General features: G+C 35.3%; 1 protein-coding gene across 1 annotated transcript in view; it reads left to right on the forward strand.

Annotated features, from left to right (window-relative positions):
• AGBL4 (AGBL carboxypeptidase 4) overlaps positions 1-22,548 on the forward strand; it is a 1,414,426-nt gene that overhangs the window by 208,815 nt on the left and 1,183,063 nt on the right. The window contains exon 3 of the mRNA XM_061120044.1: positions 14,985-15,145. Within this exon, the coding sequence (XP_060976027.1) occupies positions 14,985-15,145 (161 nt within the window). The remainder of the gene's footprint in view (positions 1-14,984; positions 15,146-22,548) is intronic.

The following is a 22,548-nucleotide window of genomic DNA, read 5'->3' on the forward strand; positions in this document are numbered from 1 at the left end:
CTTAAAAGGTTTGATAGAGTTCTCCTGTGATGCCATCTGGTCCTGGACTTTTGTTTGTTGGAGGTTTTTAAATTACAGTTTCAGTACTTATGGTTGATCTGTTCATGTTTTCTATTTCTTCCTAGTTCAGTCTTGGTAGGTTGTACCTTTCTTAGAATTTGTCCATTTCTTCCAGGTGGTCAAATTTATTGGCATCTTGTTGCTTGTAGTAATCCCTTATGTCCCTAAAAGTATTCCTTGATGGATTAGTTATCGATATGAAATTAAGACTCCAAGAAGACTTCTGTAATTCTGGGCTGGAGCACTGACTAGGTGATTATATACATGATCTCATTTAATCTTTATAAGAATATTGTGAATAAAATCTTTTTTTTTAAATCTCCTTTGACAGACAAGAAAACTAAAGTCTAGAGCCTTAAGAAATACACCCAAAGCTTTAAAATTAGGAAATGACAGAGTTATGATTCGAGTTTATGTCTGTCTAACCTTTGGGTTGTGATCTTTCTAATACACGAGAACAAAATAGACAGTCTTCCCTAAAATTTGTACCTGTGGCATTATACCATGGTTTTGGGATCAAAATTTCCACATCTTTCTTAATGCAATTCCATTTTTGCCAAATAAAAATTTAATTTAAAAAGTAGTTACAGGATGGAGACATTTCTGGAGTGCTTTTAAGAAACAAATGCAAAACTACAAAAACCCAGAAGGATCATACCTTCCGAGAAAGATCAGCACAGGGATTTTTACAGAGTGCAGGGATTCTACAGATAATGTGAAAGTATTAGTTGCTCAGTCATATCTGACTCTCAGGGACCCAGTGGACTGTAGCCCACCAGGCTCCTCTGTCCGTGGGATTCTACAGGCAAGAATACTGGAATGGGTTGCCATTGCCTACTCCAACAGATAGTGTAGGTGAATTTAAAAACAAATATTTTAAAACACAGAAAGAAACAGTATACTGTGGATGGAAAGTAGCAAACTCAACAAATACTAGCATAAAACTCCAAAAATTTCTAAAGAGAAGATATAAGCACATGTGTTTAAAATGATTAAAGGTGTAAAAGGAGGACTCAAAAAGTCAAGAAAAGTTATTATAAAAGTAAATCATATATGTTTATGAAAGAACCAAGTTGAATGTCTGAAAATGAAATATATATAATCATCAAAATGTATAACTCTGAAGTTAGGTTAAATTAAAAACTCTGAGGCTGGGTTAAATATCTCATTATACAACTGAAGATAGATTAATGAAGTAGAAGACAGGGCTGAGCCATCACAGAGATGAATATAGATGAAATGTATAGAAGAGAAGTTATATTAAAATGAAGAATTCCAGGAGACAGTCACATAGAGGCAATATTCAAAGTAATGACTTATGAAAGACATGAATCTTTCATATTGTAAATACAACTCCTGTAAAATAACTAAAACTGTATCCTTCAAACTACTTCTCTCTGATATGTATTAATAACCGTGAAACTGCAGAATAACTATAAATAAGAGAAGTTCTTGAAAACCATGAGGGAGAAAGATAGTATAAGAGAGTGATTGTTCTAATATTCTTGAATTTTGAAGAGAGGAAGGTACAGATATTTAAATTTATACTTTATGCCAAGTATTGATCTTTTAAAATGTAAGGATAATAACAGTAGAACATAAATAGAATGTAACCTTTCAAACTGGCAGAAAGGGAATAGAGACAAAGAAAACCTGATTAGTGGAAGAGGAGGCAAGAGACACATGATAAAAGAAAGATAATTAGGAAAAACAAGATGTTAAAAAGTCAGTAATTACACCAAGGTAAATGGACTGTGCCACCGTTAAAATACAAAGATGTCTTACTGGATTAAAATTTTCTTTGATGAATAAAATAAAATACCCAAGTTTAAGTAGATGTGTTCAAATCTAGACTGTATGAATTATTTAACATTAATGAGATGACACAGATTGAGTCTGGCCTCTTAGCTCACTCTTTTATCCTGTCACCGTACTTAGTTTTATGACCTTAAGTAAATTACTTAATGTCTCGGTATCTCAGTTTCCTCATAGTAAGGTGAGACTGATAATGTAGCTTAGCTTCTGGAGTTGTTATGTTTAAATGAGTTTACAGAATTTGGTAATTTGATGAGTTTTTAGTACATAGTATACACATACATACATATATATATACATTGTACAGGAGACAGGGATCAAGACCATCCCAATGGGAAAGAAATGCAAAAAGGCAAAATGGTTGTCTAAGGAGGCCTTACAAATACTTGTGAAAAGAAGAAATGTGAAAAGCAAAGGAGAAAAGGAAAGATACTTCAATTTGAATGCAGAGTACTAAAGAATAGCAAGGAGAAATAAGAAAGCCTTTCTCAGTGATCAATGCAAAGAAATAGAGGAATACAACAGAATGGGAAAGACTTGAGATCTCTTCAAGAAAATTAGAGACACCAAAGGAACATTTCATGCAAAGATGGGTTCGATAAAGGACAGAAATGGTATGGACCTAACAGAAGCAGAAGATGTTAAGAAGAGGTGGCAAGAATACACAGAAGAACTATACAAAAAAGATCTTCCTGACCCAGATAATCACAATGGTGTGATCACTTACCTAGAGCCAGACATCCTGGAATGAGAAGTCAAGTGGGCCTTAGAAAGCATCACTTCGAGCAAAGCTAATGGATGTGATGGAATTCCCATTGAGCTATTTCAAATCCTGAAAGATGATGCTGTGAAAGTGCTGCTCTCAATATGCCAGCAAATTTGAAACTCTCAGCAGTGGCCACAGGACTGGAACAGGTCAGTTTTCATTCCAATCCCAAAGAAAGGCAATGCCAAAGAATGCTCAAACTACCACACAATTGCACTCATCTCACATGCTAGCAAAGTAATGCTCAAAATTCTCCAAGCCAGGCTTCAACAGTACGTGAACCGTGAACTTCCAGATGTTCAAGCTGATTTTAGAAAAGGCAGAGGAACCAGCGATCAAATTGCCAACATCTGTTGGATCATCGAAAAAGCAAGAGAGATCCAGAAAAACATCTATTTCTGCTTTATTGACTATGCCAAAACCTTTGACTGTGTGGATCACAATAAACTGTGGAATATTCTGAAAGAAATGTGAATACCAGACCACCCCCCCCCCCCACCTCCTGAGAAATCTGTATGCAGGTCAAGAAGCAACCGTTAGAACTGCACATGGAACAACAGACTGGTTCCAAATAGGAAAAGGAGTACCTCAAGGCTGTATATTGTCACCCTGCTTATTTAACTTCTATGCAGAGTACATCATGAGAAACACTGGGCTGCATGAAGCAGAAGCTGGAATCAAGATTGCCAGGAGAAATATCAATAACCTCAGATATGCAGATGACACTACCCTTATGGCAGAAAGTGAAGAAGAACTAAAGAGCCTCTTGATGAATGTGAAAGAGGAGAGTGAAAACATTAGCGTAAAGCTTAACATTCAGAGAACTAAGATCATGGCCTCTGGTCCCATCACTTCATGGCAAATAGATGGGGAAACAGTGAAAACAGTGGCTGACGTTTTCTTTGGCAGGGGGCGGGGGCGTTGGGGGGCTTCAAAACCACTGCAGTGGTGACTACAGCCATGAAATTAAAAGACGCTTTCTCTTGGAAGAAAAGTTATGACCAACCTAGACAGCATATTAAAAAGCAGAGACATTAGTTTGCCAACAAAGGTCCATCTAGTCAAGGCTATGGTTTTTCCAGTGGTTATGTATGAGTGTCAGAGTTGGGCTATAAAGAGAGCTGAGCACTGAAGAATTGAAGCTTTTGAACTGTGGCGTTGGAGAAGACTCTTGAGAGTCCCGTGGACTGCAAGGAGATCAACCAGTCCATCCTAAAGAAGATCAGTCCTGGCTGTTCATTGGAAGGACTGATGCTGAAGCTGAAACTCCAGTACTTTGGCCACCTGATGTGAAGAGCTGACTGATTGGAAAAGACCCTGATGCTGGGAAAGATGGAAGGCAGGAGGAGAAGGGGACGGCAGAGGATGGGATGGTTGGATGACATCACCAACTCAATGGACATGAGTTTGGGTAAGCTGGGAGTTGGGGATGGACAGGGAGGCCTGGCATGCTGCTGTCCATGGGATTGTAAAGAGTCGGACACAACTGAACGCCTGAACTGAACTGTTTAGCCTTAAGTTTTGTGTTTTTTTTCTTTTTTAAAAAGCATGCCACTTAACAATTTCAAAACATTTCCGAGTATTCTTCATTTCAGGAAAGCTTTTTTATGAATGTATGTTGGATTTTGTCAAATGTTTTTTCTGTATCTACTCAAGTAATAAGATGGTTATTCTCCTTTTCCTTGTTAAAATGGTGAAGTACATTGCTTGATTTTTCAAATGTTAAAATAGCCTTACACTCTTTGTTTACTTACACTTTTTGTTAAATTTATCCTAAGTATTTAATTTTCTCTGATATTATTATCAATGACATTGTTTTTTAAATCTCATTTTGAACTTATTCATTGCTTCTGTATAGAGATCCGGTTGATTTTTGTATGATTTGTATCCTGCAACCTTGATGAAATGTTTTTTTAACTTAGTTTTTTGCCTGTACATTCCTTAGGATTTTCTCTATAAAAGATTGTATCATTAGCAAATAGATATAATTTTATTTCTTCTTTTTCAGTATGAATCCTTTTGTTTCTTTTTCTTGCCTACTTACCCTTGCTAGAATATTAACTACAATGTTAAATAGAAATTGCGAGAGCAAACATACTTATCATACCCCAGATCATAGGGGGAAAATTTTCAGCCCTGAACCATTAAGTATGCTAATTAGCTGTGAGATTTTTTAAAAATTCCTTTCTGTTCATTCATCTTCCAGTGCTTTTTATCATGAAAAGTATAAAATTCTGTGAAGTGCTTTTTCTGTGTCTGTTGAGACGTGTTTTTTCATTTCTTCTAGTAATCTTGTTTGTTACAGTATTTGATTTTCATATGTTGAACCAACATTGAATTTCCAGTATAAGTCCCACTTATTGTGATGTACAGTCATTTTCATATAATACTGGATTTGGCTTGCTAGTATTTCATTGAGAATTTGGGGGTCAGTATTCATTACAGTTATTGATGTCTAGTTTTCATGTGTTGTCTTTTTAGTATCAAGACAAACAACCCCAGGAATGAGTTTGGGAAGTGTTCTCTCTTCTTTATTTTGGGACAATAGTTTGCTAAGGATGGTGTTAATTTCCCTTTAAAAATTCTATAAATTCATCAGTGAAGACATGTGCACTTGGATTTTTCCTGATGTGAAGCTTTTTTGGTTATTGAATCAGTACTTTTGTTTAGATCTATAGAGATTTTTTCTTTTAGTCCATTCTGTGTCTTCCTAGAATTTTCCTTATATCATCTTGGTTATCTAATTCGTTAGCCTGCAGTTGGTCAGAGTATATCCTCTAATTACTGATTTTACAAATTTAATGTCCTCTTTCTTTCTTAGTCAGTGTAGATAAAAGTTTGCCTATTATATTGATCATTTAAAAGAACAATTTTTAGTTTTATTGATTTTCTCAACTTTTTTTCAATTATCTGTCTCATTTGTGTCCATCCTTTATTATTTCCTTTATTCTGCCTTTAGTTCACTTTATTTTTAAGCTTCAAAAGGTGAAATGTTGGCAGATTAGGTTACTGCTTTAAGAACTTTTTTTTTTTTTTTAATGTAAGCATATGCAGCTACATATTTCTGTATAAGTACTGCTTTCTATGCATCCACAGATTTTGATAGATACTAGCTTCGACTGTGTAGGTCACAATAAACTGTGGAAAATTCTGAAGGAGATGGGAATACCAGACCACCTGACCTGCCTCTTGAGAAACCTGTATGCAGGTCAGGAAGCAACAGTTAGAACTGGACATGGAACAATACACTGGACCAAATAGGAAAAGGAGTACATCAAGGCTGTATACTGTCACCCTGCTTATTTAATTTATATGCAGAGTACATCATGAGAAATGCTGGGCTGGAGGAAGCACAAGATGGAATCAAGATTTCTGGGAGAAATATCAATAATCTCACATATGCAGATGACACCACCCTTATGGTAGAGAGTGAAGAGGAACTAAAAAGCCTCTTGATGAAAGTGAAAGAGGAGAGTGAAAAAGTTGGCTTAAAGCTCAACATTCAGAAAACTAAGATCATGGCACCTGGTCCCATCACCTCATGGGAAATAGATGGGGAGACAGTGGAAACAGTGTCAGACTTTATTTTTTTGGGCTCCAAAATCACTGCAGATGGTGACTGCAGCCATTAAATTAAAAGATGCTTACTCCTTGGAAGGACAGTTATGACCAACCTAGATAGCATATTAAAAAGCAGAGACATTACTTTGCCAACAAAGGTCTGTCTGGTCAAGGCCATGGTTTTTCCAGTGGTCATGTATGGATGTGAGAGTTGGACTGTGAAGAAAGCTGAGCACCGAAAAATTGATGCTTTTGAACTGTGGTGTTAGAGAAGACTCTTGAGAGTCCGTTGGACTGCAAGAAGATCTAACCAGTCCATCCTGAAGGAGATAAGTCCTGGGTGTTCATTGGAGGGACTGATGCTGAAGCTGAAACTCCAATACTTTGACCACCTCATGTGAAGAGTTGACTCGTTGGCAAAGACCCTGATGCTTGGAGGGATTGGGGGCAGAAGGAGAAGGGGACGACAGAGGATGAGATGGCTGGATGGCATCTCCGACTCGATGGGCATGAGTTTGAGTAAACTCCGGGAGTTTGTGATGGACAGGGAGGCCTGGCGTGCTGCTATTCATGGGGTTGCAAAGAGTCGGATACGACTGAGTGACTGAACTGAACTGACCTGAGCTTTGTTTTTATTCATGCTGAGATATTTTGTAACTTTCTTTCTGATTTCTTCTTTGACCCTCTTTGTTATTTATGAATGTGTTGCATCATTTCTAAATGTTTTTGAATTCCTTGAATTTCCTTTTGCTACTGATTAGTAATTTCCTTCCATTTTGTTTGGAGAGCATACTGTGCATGATTTCCTTCATATTAAATTTCTTGAGACTTGTTTTATACTCTATGTTGTAGTCTTTTCTGAAGAATATTCCTGTAAACTTGAGGAGAATGTATATTTTACTGTTGAAAATTCTATATACTTAGTTGATTTATAATGTTGTTCAATTCTTAATTTCCTTGCTAATATTCTAGTTGTTCAGCTCATTAGAGAAAGTTGAATATTGAAGTTTTCAGCTATTGTTTTTGACTTGTCTGTTTTTCTGTTTAATATTGGCCATTTTGTGGTATTTGTTTTGTGGTATCAATGTGCTTTTGTATAGACATAGATATTTTTAACTGTTAGGTGGTCTTAATGACTTCCCTTTTTCATTATAAAATATTCTTTGTTTCTACTAAACATTTTTGTCTTAAAGTGAATTTTTCTGATATTAGTATCCTATGTACACAGTTATTCCAGCTCACGTTTGCTTTGTTTGGTATATTATTTTTCTTCCTTCTACTTTTCAACCTATTTCTTCCACTTTCAACCTATTTCAGTAAAACTTCCTTCTACTTACAACCTATCTTCCTTTTACAGATACAGGTGTATCTGTATCTCAGATACATCTGTGGTTGCCCCAGTTTTAAAAAAAATCATTCTGACATATTCTGCCTCTTAATTGGAATGTCTAGTCCATGTGCATTTGTTGTTATTGCTGATGAGCTAAGATCATTTTGCTATCTCCTTTAAATGGTTTATGCCTCTCTCTCTATTTATCCCTCCATTACTGCCTTCTGTTGTGTTAGATAGGTATTAGCCAGTGAACCACTTAGGCTTCCCAGGTGGCACAGTGGTAAAGAATCCATGTGCCAATTTAGGAGACTCCATCCCTGGGTGAGGAAGATTGCCTGGAGTAGGAAATGGCAATCCACTCCAGCATTCTTGCCTGGAAACTTTCATGGACAGAGGAGCCTGGCAAGCTACAATACACGGGGTCACAAACAGTTGAACATGACTGAGTGACTGAACATGAAGACTTAAATCCCTTATTACTAATTTTACTATATTTTAAGTTTTCTCTTCTTAATGGCTAATTGATAACAGTCTAGTTTGAATTAATATCAACTAGTTTCAACAATATACATATATTTATTGTCCTAGAAATCACATCTGAATATATTATGTACACTCCATGCAGATTTATAATTTTTGCTTTATGTGGTTGTCTTCTGTATCTAGGAGAAAAAAAGTATCTACAAACATAATATATGCTTATAGGATCTTTTGTATTTACCTATCTAGTTACATTTAGTGGTGTTCTTTACTTCTTCGTGTATATTTCATTTATCATCTAATGTTCTTTCTTTTCAACTGTAAGAACATCCTATAATTTTTCTCACAGAGTAGATATGATTATCTGCTAACATCTTAATGTCTTTATTTTTTTTTTAATAATATTTTTGCTGACAATCAGATATTTTCTTTCAACACTGTGAATATGTTCCCATTATGATTTCTGACATCTATGATTTCTGATGAGAAGTCAGCTATTAATCTTATTGAGGATTCCTTGTACATTATAGGTTGCTCTGATGTTTGTTACTGTGTTCAAGAACTTTTTGATATTTGATGGTTTAAATCTGTCCAAATATGGATCACTCCTTTTTTGTATATGGAAGAAGAAAGTGAGAAATCTATTAAAATTTATCTTAATTTCAGACTGTTTCTGTCTTCTGGATCTATGTTTTTATTCCAATCTAGTAACATCTGTTTTTTATTGAAATATTTATTTAAAACTCAACATTACAAAAAAAAAAACACTAAGATCATGGCATGCTGTCTCATCACTTCATGGCAAATAGAAGAGGAAAAAGTGGAAGTAGTGACAGATTTTATATTCTTGGGCTCTGACATCACTGTGGATGGTGACTGCAGTCATGAAATTAAAAGACATTTGCTTCTTGGAAGAAAAGCTAGGACAAACCTAGACAGTGTATTAGAAAGCAGAAATATTACTTTGCTGACAAAAGTCCATATAGTTAAAGCCATGATTTTTCCAGTAGTCATGTTATAGACGTGAGAGCTGAACCATAAGAAGGTTGAGCATCAAAGAATTGATGCTTTTGAATTGTGGTACTGGGGAAGACTCTTGAGAGTCCCTTGGACAGCAAGGAGATCGAACCAGTCAATCTAAAAGGAATTTAACCCTGAATATTCATTGGAGGACTGATGCTGAAGCTGAAGCTCCAGTACTTTGACCACCTGATGTGAAGTGCCAACTTATTGGAAAAGACCCTGGTGTTGGGAAAGATTAAAGGCAGGAGGAGAATGGAGTGGTGGAGGATGAGATGGTTAAATAGCATCACCAGTTCAATGGACATAAATTTGAGCAATCTCTGGGAGATAGTAAAGGACAGGGGAGGCTGGCCTCCTGCAGTCCATGTGATCGCAAAGAATCATACACGACTTAGCGACTGAACAGCAACAACAAATAATAGAAGCTTAGATAACTGATTTTCTTAATACATTTTATGTTATGTATAAATTAATGAAAATCAATCCATATGTGTGTGTACATTTATATTTCTGTCTCAGAACTGATTTAGCTACGTTCAACAAATTTTGCTTGACATATATTGATTATGATTCAGTTTAAAATACTATCACTATGATAGGGGAACATAAGCAGTATAATACAAATTCCTTTGAAGTTTGCTGAGACTACATTTATGGACCAGTGTATGATCAATTTTGTAAATGTACCATGGGCTTTTGAAAAGGATATATATTCTGTAGGTGTATAAATGAAAAGTATTTCATAATTAGAACTAGAAATATTTTAAAATCACATTTTCTAATTGTCTAAATCCTTTCTGAATATTTTCTTGGTTTGTGGAATTGGTGTGTTCAAATTTCTCACTGTATTTGTAAAGTTGTCTCCATGTTTTACTTTGTCCAAGTTTACTTATGTATTTTGAAGATCTATTATTAGATGTATATTTTTTTATATTTTTGTATCTTCTCTGATGCAGTTACCTTTTTTGCATCATGAAATGTCTCTGTTCATTTCTAGTGAGTTTCTTGATTTGAAGTCTACAAAGTCTGAGATACATATAGCTACATTAGCTTTCTTTTTGATAGTGCCTTTCCTGTTATAAAATTAATAATTCATTGAAAAAATAGTATTGTACTCTCTACAACTTAGGGCTCAGTAAATATTTTTGGATGATGATAGTTGAAAGGATCATTTATTTTCAGTATTTCTTTGTTCTTAAATATAAAAGTTTTCTTTATAAGCTATATGCATTTTTATTTTTTTCATGGTATCAAGAAATTTATGTTTTTTTCTATATTTTTTAATTTAATGAAACAACTGAAAAAGGATTATTTTCAAAAATATACAAGCATGTCATCAAGTCGATACCAGAAAAAACAAACAACCCAATCAAAAGTGGGAAAACGACCTAAACAGACATTTCTCCAAAGAAGACATACAGATGGCTAATAAACACATGAAAGGATGCTCAACATAACTCATTATTAGAGAAATGAAAATCAAAACTACAGTGAAATATCATCTCACCAGTCAGAATGACCATCATCAAAAAGCCACAAACATTAAATGCTGAAGAGGGTGTGAAGAAAAGGGAACCCTCTTGCACTCACTGTTGGTGGGAATGTAAATTGATACAGCCACTATGGAAGACAGTATGGAGATTCCTTAAAAAACTAGGAGTAAAACCACCATAAGACCCAGCAATCCCACTGCTACATACATTGTTATTTTTATCCAGAATAATTTTTGAGTCTATTTATAATATTTAGTCCATTTATATTTAACATGACTATTGACATGTCAGTGTTTAAAATCTATTTTTTGTATGTGTGTGTGTGTGTGTTTGTCCTATATTTTAGATTCCTATTTGTTTTCTTCTCTCCTTTCATATAGGTGGAGGGAACCAGATGACATAGAGGCATGGTCAGCTTATTTCAAGTTTCTGTGTTCAGTATCAGAATGTCATAAATTCGCACTTTGTTGAAATATTACTGGTAATATAAGAAAAGCATTTTTTTCCCCCCTGCATACACACAGAGAGAATACTCCTCATAGGAGTGGTGAAGAAGGCCAACAGAGTAGTTACAGAAGACCAAATACCAGATGCTTATTATTATTTGGGACTGAAAACAGTACTCTTGCCTGGAAAATTCCCTGAATGGAGGAACCTCATAGGCTACAGTCCATGGGGTTGCAAAGAGTCCGACACGACTGAGCGACTTCACTTTCAAACTTAGTGAAAGCAAAGGCCGCACCTGTTGGACTTACTTTCTGCTCTATTTTATAGCACAGACTGTAGTACTTTTAGAATGAATAAGTGATTGAATCAGTCAATAAACGAACTGACTGTTGCTGTGGTATATTCCAGAGAGGTGCTGCTGCTGGTTAGCTGCTCAGTCATACTGACTCTTTGCTACACCTTGGACTGTAGCCCGCCAGGCTCCTCTGTCTGTGAACTTTTTCAGGCAAGAATACTGGAGTGGGTTGCCATTTCCTCCTTCAGGGTGTCTTCCTGACCCAGGGAATGAACCCAAGTCTCCTGTGTCTCCTGCATTGCAGGTAGATTCTTTTTTTTTTTTTTTTTAATTTTTATTAGTTGGAGGCTAATTACTTTACAATATTGTAGTGGGTTTTGTCATACATTGACATGAATCAGCCATGGATTTACCTGCTGAGCCATCAGGAAGGCCCTTTCCAAAGAGCAGCACAATGTAACATAAAGTCTTTGTTTTGGGGACTTCCCCTGGTGCTTTAAAGTGTGAACTTAAGCAAGCACTAAAGATTCCTGAATCTCAGCTTACTCATTATGGGGTCATGGTGAGGCTTTAATAATATAAAGGGTCTGAAATAATTTTGGAACTGTAGACTTTAATACATATTTACTGTATTTTTAGATACAATATATAGCAATGATTTTAAGATGTTATTATTAATCAAAATCCATTTATAGTGCTCCAGAATTAAAAACAAAATAAAAATCTTCTTTTCCTTTAATGTTGAAATGCACATTAATGTTTAATTTTTCAACCATGAACTTCTGGAGGTCAAAAATAGCCTTTTCACTTTGTGTTGTATAATTTTTTATTAAGAATTATACCTTATGCTGTACTTTCAAGGTGTATTATCTTCCTATTCTTCCAACCAGGTTTTTTTTTAGTAAAAGTTACTGTCTGGGCTCCAAAATCACTGCAGATGGTGATTGCAGCCAAGAAATTAAAAGACGCTTACTCCTTGGAAGAAAAATTATGATCAACCTAGACAGCATATTAAAAAGCAGAGACATTACTTTGTCGACAAAGGTCTGTCTAGTCAAGGCTATGGTTTTCCCAGTGGTCATGTATGGATGTGAGAGTTGGACTATAAAGAAAGCTGAGCGCAGAAGAATTGATGCTTTTGAACTGTGGTATTGGAGAAGACGCGAGAGTCCCTTGGACTGAAAGGAGATACAACCAGTCCATCCTAAAGGAGATCAGTCCTGGGTGTTCATTGGAAGGACTGATGTTGAAGCTCAAACTCCAGTCCTTTGGCCACCTGATGCGAAGAGCTGATTCGTTGGAAAAGACCCTGATGCTGAGAAAGATTGAGGGCAGAAGGGGAAGGGGACGACATAGGATGAGATGGTTGGATGGCATCACCGACTCTATGGACATGGGTTTGGGTGGACTCCGGGAGTTGGTGATGGACAGGGAGGCCTGGCGTGCTGTGGTTCATTGGGTCACAAAGAGTCAGACACGACTGAGAGACTGAACTGAACTGAACTGGACTGATTGTCTAGTGGCTAGAGACATATTGTTTGAATTCAAATCCCAGTTCTGACTCATACTTGCTTACATGGTATAATAGCTTTGGCTAAGTTATTTTATATATTTGTTCCTTGCTTTTTTTCATATGTAAAATGAGGACTGTAGTGGTTTCTACCAGTTGGGGATTGTTGTAAGAATTAAATAGATTAATATACCAAGCATTTGGGACAGTATGTGGCATGTAGAAATGCTCAGAAAATGTCAATTTTCTGTTGAAAATTCATGTTAATATTAGTTATGTATTAGTTAAAATTAATGTTAACATTAATTAGCCTGGAGATAAGTATTCATATTTCTACTTTATACTTGAATATACTTGAATAGTTGAATAAGCAGAGGTTGTACACATGTTGGGTTAATTTTCCAAGGTCACTTAGTAAGTGACAGAGATAAAACTTGAGTTTAGATCTTCTGATTTTAAGTTCAGTGCTCTCATATAATAAATGTTCCTTCTTCTACAAAAGAAGCCTTAGTAAATATTTTTGAATGATAATATTTGAAAGGACCAATTACATTGATGAAGCTCCTTGGAAATTCTGAAGACAATGAAGCTAGAAAAAGGAAAAGTTTTTGGTTTTAATTAACTCTTGTTGGTGTTTTCCCATCAATGCATTTTAAAAAATGTGTCTACTTAACTCAAGGTATCTGATCATCCTGGTTCTGGGAGGAGGAGTCAGTCTGGTTCTCAGGCCATATTTTAATGAGAACAGACAAAATCGCCCTAAGGTTAATTGATTTGGTTCTGAAGGAAGGCTTATCTTGGATCATTTCCTGATCAGTCTTAGAATCAGGCAGCCAAATAATGTTACAGCTGAAAGGAACCTTAGAAGTTAGGTAACTCAATATTCTCATTTTGCAAAAGAGACGTTGAGAGGGTAGGTAATTTACCCATTGTTACACAGTGGGTCAATTGAGCTAGAATTCAGCTCTGCTGATTCCTAGGCTAGTACCCTGTTGACTACAACTGGTGCTCAGAAAAATAAGTGACATGTCAATAGAACTAGTAAGAGAAATAATTCAGAACTTTCATGTGTATAAAGTTTAATTCTGAGTGTTCTTTTGGAGAAAGATATACGAGAGCTTACTTTTTTGTGATGACTTATGGATTTTTAAAAAATTTGACTGAAGTATAGTTGACTTACAATGTTGTGTTAATTTCTTCTGTACAGCAAAGTGACTTAGTTATACACACACACATTCGTTTTTAAAATTTTTTTCCATTATAGATTATCCCAGGATATTGAATATAATTCCTTGTGCTATTTAGTAAGACGTTGCTGTTAAGTAGGATATTGCTGTGCTGTTCAAATGCAGACCATACTGACTTCTCAGTCAATTGCTTTGTTGCTTTCTGTAGTTGTGTTTACTCTTCTTTTTTTGGTTTATTAACTAGTTTGGGAATTTACCAGACTCTTTGCTTTTATTTTTTATCCCATCCCAGTGTTAAAATTTGGGGCAGTTTACTACTCATTAGAATATTAGGTGGAGAGAGGAGAGACAAAGAATGGGAGTCACACTTAAGTTTTTACACTTTTGATATGCCTGCTTTGCTGGTGGAGGAAATGGAAATTAATTTTATGGTTGTTTGTGATTTTACCATTATTATTTTTATGGAGAAACTACTTCTAATTTTTGTTTAACCCTTACTCTATTCTCTTAACATATTCTGATAAAAGTTTGAAAATGTACAAAATACAGTACAAATTGCATAGCTGTGTTGTGAGAATTAAATAAAATCAAATATATTAGAGATAACTTGTACACCATAAAGCTTAATACAAAAGACACAGGATGTTATCATTTTTGTTTTTCTAGCCAGGAAACTGAAGTTTGGTTGTGGTCTTTACTTGTTTTAAGGGTGCTTGCCACTTGCTCTATATAGCATACCAACCAGTCTGTCAAAGACACTTGTAGCACAAATTGATCTTCTAGGTTATAATGACAGAAAGAGTTGCTTGTTCCACAGCCTAGACTAGCTGAAAACCTCCTCTTCTCTTGGACTACATTCAGAGTTGGTGGCAGCCTAATGGATTCTGAAGGATGAACCTATAAGGACCAAATGATGACAAATGTCATTGTCAGAGCTCATAATATTTAAATGTATGTGCCATTGAGCTTCATGAACTTCTATTAACACCCAGTTCTCTTAATTTTTATTAACAGGTAACCTTGGACGGGTGGACCAGGTCTCTGAGTTTGAGTATGATTTATTCATTAGGCCGGACACCTGTAATCCTCGCTTCCGAGTCTGGTTCAACTTTACTGTTGAAAATGTGAAAGAATCACAGGTGAGAGAATTAGTGGATCCCCTCAGTGTGGTTTTGGTAAGAAGATTATGCATTTGTTTTATTTTAGGAATATCAAAATAATGGCTATATTAGAAATATATTCTTTTATATGTGCAGTAGTGATATCATTTTATTTCAAGAGATATAGAATAACAGGTATAATATACTGGCTTTTGTTATCTGGTGGTTATTAAAAATACAAGCAGATTTCATAAGAACACAGTGTTCTTTACCAATGGAAGCTTTAGCATGATGCGTTAGGCTTCCATGGGGGAAGCCTATAAGGAACCACTGGAAGTGACTTATGATTATTATATGGTGCTGCTCTGTATATCTTTTCTTCACAGAACTCATTTTCACAAAAAGATTTTCTTCACCTATATAACAAGGTGTTTCTATCTTAAAAGTAATATGATTCTTGTAATTCATCCTGTTTTTCACTTTGTTTGGCTGTTGCAGAACTCAGAGTCAATTTTATAGCCCATGTTAATGACTCTGGAAAACTTTTTTACTTGTGTTTTTGTATACTAACTTTTCTGTTATTCTGATAGTATTTAGGTTGGTGCAGAAGTATTCATGGTTTTGCATTGTTGAACTTTGCCTTTTTATGTTGGAATACATTCTTAAATAAAAGCGGTTAAGTTATTTTAATGCACATTTCTCACTTTGTCTTTTTGCTAATGATTTAGTACTTGCTGTTTATTTTATATTTATTTTAGACTAGGGAAATGATATTAGGCAAAAAGCAAAGTTGACTAATTTTCTTATTCAAGCTCAAAATGGTCATCAAGCAGCAGAGACAATTCGCAACATCAAGAATGCATTTGGTCTAGGAATTGCTAACGAATGTACAGTTCAGTGGTGGTCCAAGAAATTCTGCAAAGGAGACAAGAGCCTTGAAGATGATGAGCGCAGTGACTGGCCATTGGAAGTTGACAACAACCAACCCGAGAAGTTGCCAAAGAACTCAACGTGGACCATTCTATGGTCATTCAGCATTTGAAGCAAATTGGAAAGATAAAAAATCTCAGTAAGTGGGTACCCATGAGCTGACCGCCAATCAAAAAAAAGAATCATTTTGAACTGTTGTCTCCTTTTATTCTATGCAACCAACTGTTTCTTGATTGGATTGTGTCGTGCAATAACAAGTGGGTTTTATACGACAACCAGTGATGACCGTCTCAATGACTGGACCAAGAAGAGGCTCCAAAGTACTTCCTAAAGCTAAACTTGCACCAAAAAAGGTCATGGTCACTGTTTGGTGGTCTGCTGCCCATCTGACCCACTACAGCTTTCTGCATCCAGGTGAAGCCATTGCATATGAGAAATATGTTCAGCAAATCCATACGATACACCGAAAACTGCAATGCCTGCAGCCAGCATTGGTCAATAGAAAGAGCCCAATTCTTTTCCATGAAAACATCCGATTGCACGTTGCACAACCAATGCTTAAAAAGTTGAAAGAATTAGTCTACAAAGTTTTGCCTCATCCACCATATTCACTTGACCTCTCGCCAGTGGACTACCACCTCTTCAAGCATCTTGACAACTTTTTGCAGGGAAAAGGCTTACACAACCAGCTGGAGGTAGAAAATGCCTTTCAAGAGTACGTTGAATCCTGAAGCATGGATTTTTATGCTACAGGAATAAACAAACTTATTTCTCATTGGCAAAAATGTGTTGATTATAATGGTTTCTATTTTTATTAATAAAGCTATGATTGAACCTAGCTATAATGATTTAAAATTCATGGTCTGAAACCACAATTACTTTGCACCAACCTAAATAATATGAATCTATCTTTAACCATAATTTCTTCATGTACATTTTATAACATAAGAGTATATGTTTTACAATCCTGTTCAAAATTGTTTTGAATAAAAATAAAAATATTGATGAAAATAGAACTAAAGACATACACTTTTAACAAACTTTGATAAAAATCTAACCCTGAGAAATCAGTTGTTATTGTTATATTGAGATGACTGATTTTCGAAGATTCTGCACAAGCTTTCTGTACATGGTGATAGGATTGTTTAAAGCAGGGGAAAGCATAGCCCTGTAATCTAATATCTGCCTTCTTTCTTCAGGCTTCTTTTTTTCTAGCATATTTGAGAGAGAGTGAGGAGTTTAATTTCCCATCCTAAGTCAATCTAATCTACTTGCTGTTTCACCTGGTTGTTTCCTTCTCTCTGTTTCTTTCAACTGTAACTTGAGTCATAGGTTAGGTAGGTAATGGTCAGTGTTTGAAATTTAGGGACCCTCACTTGTCCTCACAGTGCCCTTCCTGGCATGCTGGCTTCAGCAGAAGAGGGGTTCATGAACAGCCACTTCACTTTACTACCAATTCTTTTAATTTTCTACAACACCACTGACATAGGACTCGGTGTATGTTATGTTTACTGAAATTTAGGGGTAACTAGAAGGAATTATATACATGAGGGGGCTCTGAACAATGTTGGCTAACTATGAATTATCTCAGCTGTTTAGGACAAGAGGGGAAATAAACCCCATACAGATTATTGCTTTACAACAAACTTTAGTTCTTTGCTTTGCTTCTTGTTTTACTTACACGCTCATGAGATAATTCCTTTTTCGGTTTTTTACAGTTAGGATAATATTCCTTCCCTGCAATCACTTTAGGGCAACATACATTTTATCTACAGGGCTTCACCTGTCCTTAGGATGGTCCCTCTTATTCCAGCAAGACAATCAATAATCCTCAAAGTGCTTTTTTCAAAGTCTATGATACTAAGTCTTGACAGTATAAATCATAGCGGGAGGCCTTAGCCATATGTATAAGCCTGCGTCTTGGAACTCTAGTTTGGGTTCCCTATGATCTCTCTGCTATGATGACATAAGCATGCAGCCTCTCATTCTTCTATTGGTGTGTTTATCTCATGTCAGCAACTTACAGTTGTCACATACACACACCACTTAAAAAAAGAACAGTAATTCCAAGGCAGCATAGTCAATTCATATTAAGGAAGGGAAACATTTTCTTTAAAGCTGTATAATCTACCAGGTTTTCTAACTTCGCAAATGGGATTACTCTTTTCCTCTTTATCCACAGCTCATGCTTATCTTTCAGCTTGTCTATTCCAACCAGGAATCCACTATCTCTTAAGAAATGAGACCTGTTACTTTTCAAGGAACAGAATCTATTCTCATCATATCCTTTCCTAAGCAGAGACTTAGCAGAAGCTCTGAAATTATATGTATATGTATATATATATATTACATGTATATATATATATATATATATATATTTTTTTTTTTTTTTTACTTTGGGCCACATTAAATTCCTAACCTAGTTTTTCTTTCACTTTAGTCTCTATCAAGAGTATTCTTATAGTTTCTATGGTCAGGCATTGAGGGCAAGGTTGGATGACTAGAGTGTTCAGAAAATGTGTTTCTTAAGTTATATGACCTGGGATAATCTTTTGGACAAATTGCTCATACATTTCAAAGTTTATTGTTGTTTGTTCTTTTAAGTAGCTTATATTCACTTTGCCGTTAAAAAGGTCTCTTCCAGAGTGTTATAATTTTTAAACTACATGTTAAAGTCCTACAGTCTTTTTTGAATCTTGTCTATCAATCAAGGAAGTGAAATGACTATTTTGTTATTATTCTTAGAAGAGTTGGTACTATTTTATGGATGCTTGTTTTTAAAGTTGAAGAAACAAATACTTGCTCTAAGTTCTATCTTCATATCCAGTGTTATCCTACCCTTGTTACAATTAAAAATCATGAACATGTTTATCTGTTTTCCTGAGGCTGATGCTTTATCAGTCTCTTTCTGTGGGCCATTGCTTCATCAACTGTAATCACATTATATAGTTATGGAAATCTGTCTCAAGAAGGCATAAAGATTTGCTGGAAAGATACAGTACATATCTCTAGCTCACAGGATATTTGTTTTCATGGTTGTCTACATGAAAGAGAATGATTTTACTATTAAGTTTGACTTGTGAGGTCTGTTTTTATAATGGCTCGTCCCATAATCTTTTGCCATCTCTCCAATTTCCGTTAAAATGAGAACTGCATGAATGTAATCTAGTCAGGAACCTTATTTAGGGTTTGGTACTAGCAGGCAAAAGAAATATTAGTCATCAAAGTCTGACTCTACTAAAAATTGAAGCATCGAATATACTGTATAAACAGGTCTAGCTTTTGGATCATCTTCCTTAATGATTTTTAGCAAGTGATAAATGCTTGAAACATATGGTGTCATATTCCAGGACTGATATATTAACTCCCAAAATAGTTGGTAAATAGTATATTTGTAAGAATCTATGATAACTAAACATCCAGGTATCTTTATTGAAAAGTAATTTTCTCTCTTAAAAACACTATATTAAATAGTCTTACATGGAAATTTGTTATTTATGCAGCAGAACACTCGTGTGATATGAAAGCAAATCTTCCTATTTAAATACTGATGATAAAACTTTAGCCAATAAGAAGAAATAAAATGATGTGTCTGGATTGTTGAAAGTATTTTCTGTCTTTTATATGCTTTTTATCTCTTTGAGTTTATTTTTTCCCCCTCTATTCTGACTGTAAAAGTATCCAATGCTTACTATAGTAAATTTGTACAATATAGATAATTATCAGAAGCAGAGAAGAAGCATGTACATACCCATACTTACACACACCCTGTAATCTTACTACCTAGAAGCAAATACTAATAACTTTTTGGCATATTTACTTCTAGGCTTATTTATTTTCTATTTTATTCTTTAGAGCATAATTAAATTTGCAACATGTATACATTTTATATCTTATAAGGAAACTAAACAGTATTACAAGAAATTTTCTGTCAGTTAAACCATCATAAACATGACTGTACAATAGTTATGTACTTTTGGACCCCTTCTTTAAATCTTGGGCATAAAGTTTGCCTTTTATTATCTGTTGTTATAAATAATACTCTAGGGAGCACCTTTATGTGTGAAATTTTACCCAGATTTCTTTTCACTTCTTTAGAATAAATTCCTGTGAGGAAAATTGATGGGCTAAGTATATTAATATTTTAAAAACTCTTTATTCATATTTATAAATTTCTGCCATACAGTTTATATTATTTTTCTATCCTATCAGCAGTGAGATGCTTTATTTTTGATTTCTTGGTTTGAATTGTTTAATGAACTTAAATGTTCATGTATTTAGAATAAATTCTTTTTTCTGTCTTACTTGGAAACATCACACAAGTAAATGAGATACAATACAGTGTTTCAGGCCTCTGGTCCAAAAGGAATTAATTGCATTCCAGTAACAATGTGAGACAACAAAATATACTTATTTGTTATTTTGACTCTTCTTAATTCATCAAACCTATTTTATCTGGGTGTGCTAACAGAGTGTCCTCTGAGTTAGGTAATGAAAAATTAAAAAAAAATTAGCAGTGAAATATTGCTTACATTATTATAAACAGCAGTGTAGCTTAAATACACACACACACACACACTTTTATATATGGCATGTCTAAAATTTCAAGAGTCTTTGCTGCTTTGGTCTGGAGATTTCAGTCTCAGTAAAACTTCATCCTGTCTATGGCTAGACTTGACAATAAACAAAGACAGCAAATTATTGTAGAGAGATCACAGGACAATGGATTCAAACAATCTTGGCTTAATCTTTTGGTACCTCAATTTTCCATATGTAAAACAAAGATGATAATACTACTTCATGTGACTATTGTGAAAATTAAAGGGAAGAATGCATATAAAGAGCCTACCATGACGTTTGGTAGATAGAGATTCACTACTTGATGGCTATTGTTTTTACTAAAACACCTCAACAGTAGAAACAATGCTAAAACCAGCAAGAAGGAAAACTACTACAACAAATTATTAATATATATTATTACTACTGTTTTTGGAGGTCTTCCCAGTGGCTCAGTTGATAGAGTCTGCTTGCAATGCAGGAGACCTGGGCTCAATCCCTGGGTCAGGAAGATTCCCTGGAGAAGGAAATGGCTACCCACTGCAGTATTCTTGCCTGGAGAATTCCATGGACAGAGGAATCTGGTGGACTACAGTCCATGGGGTCACAAAGACTTGAACATGACTGCGTGACTAACATACACACACACTGTTGTTCTGCCCTTTTTCCTTCTCCTTATCCTTCTTCTAGTCCTTTTCTTCATCTTCCTTCTTCTTTCAAATGTACTATTGCAAGGTATCATCACTGTCAATATGATCATCAAGCAAACTTTAACAGTTAAGAATATGGACTCTATATTGCACATGCCTGACTTCCAGGCCTACCTGTGTCTGTGAACAAAGTCTCCTAACTGGCTCCCTGTTTAATTTTGTCTTTTAGTGTACTCAAAACAGGGAAATGGTAGTAATTTTATGATAAAAGTCATATCATATGATTAGTCTGTTAAACTCTTGTAATTAATTTTTGCATGTCAGAGTAAAAGATGGTATCTCTAAAATGACCTACCAGATCCTGCAAAATCATCAGTCTAACTCACCAACCCCACCCTACAACTTACATACTTCTTTGACCACATTTTCTTCTACTTTCTGCCTTGCCCACACAGCTTTTCTTTGTGGTACCTCAAACAAGCCAGGCATGATTCTACCTTAAAGCATTGGCTTAGGGCTTCAACCAGATATTTGCATAACAAATTTCCTTACTTCCTTTGTCTTTGCTCAACTGATATCTTCTTAATGAGGCCAATCTTAATGACTATCCTTTTTCTCCTCCTTCACACACCCCTATTAGTCTGTTCTACCTTTTCTTTAAGAATCTACCACTTTCTAATATACCATTTAATTAGTTTATTTATTATGTCTTTTTTTTTTTTTTGGTCTCTCTTTGCCCTTAATAATACAGATAGACTATTTAAAGTTTTCTTAGTGCAGGCCTGATGCAGTGATGGTTGTTTAGTCTTACTTGGTCCATACACGACACTTCTGAAGTATCTACAGAGTATTTTAGATGTTCAAAGGAGTTTTTCTAATCTATCTGATTACAGTGAGAATATCTCCCATCCCTGTGTCTTGAAAGCCAGAGTGATCATAGGAATTATTCATTTGTTTCCCTTCTGTTAGGGATCCCATCTTTGTGATGCTAATTGTCCGCTGTCTGAAAACATCTATTTCAAATATTTTATCTGATTTTCTAGTTAGTCAGATATGGATCCATTTACTCCATTGTGAGTATCACAGGTTGCTTGCTCAAATAGGTCTAGAGAGCTCTTTTTTTTTCCCCCATTTATTTTTATTAGTTGGAGGCTAATCACTTTGAGAGAACAGCATCGAAACATGTATATTATCAAGGGTGAAACAGATCACCAGCCCAGGTTGGATGCATGAGACAAGTGCTCGGGGCTGGTGCACTGGGAAGACCCAGAAGGATGGGGTGGGGAGGGAGGTGGAAGGGGGGATCAGGATGGGGAATACATGTAAATCCATGGCTGATTC

Source organism: Dama dama, chromosome 20 (genome assembly GCF_033118175.1).
Source record: "Dama dama isolate Ldn47 chromosome 20, ASM3311817v1, whole genome shotgun sequence".
Lineage (NCBI taxonomy): Eukaryota > Metazoa > Chordata > Mammalia > Artiodactyla > Cervidae > Dama > Dama dama.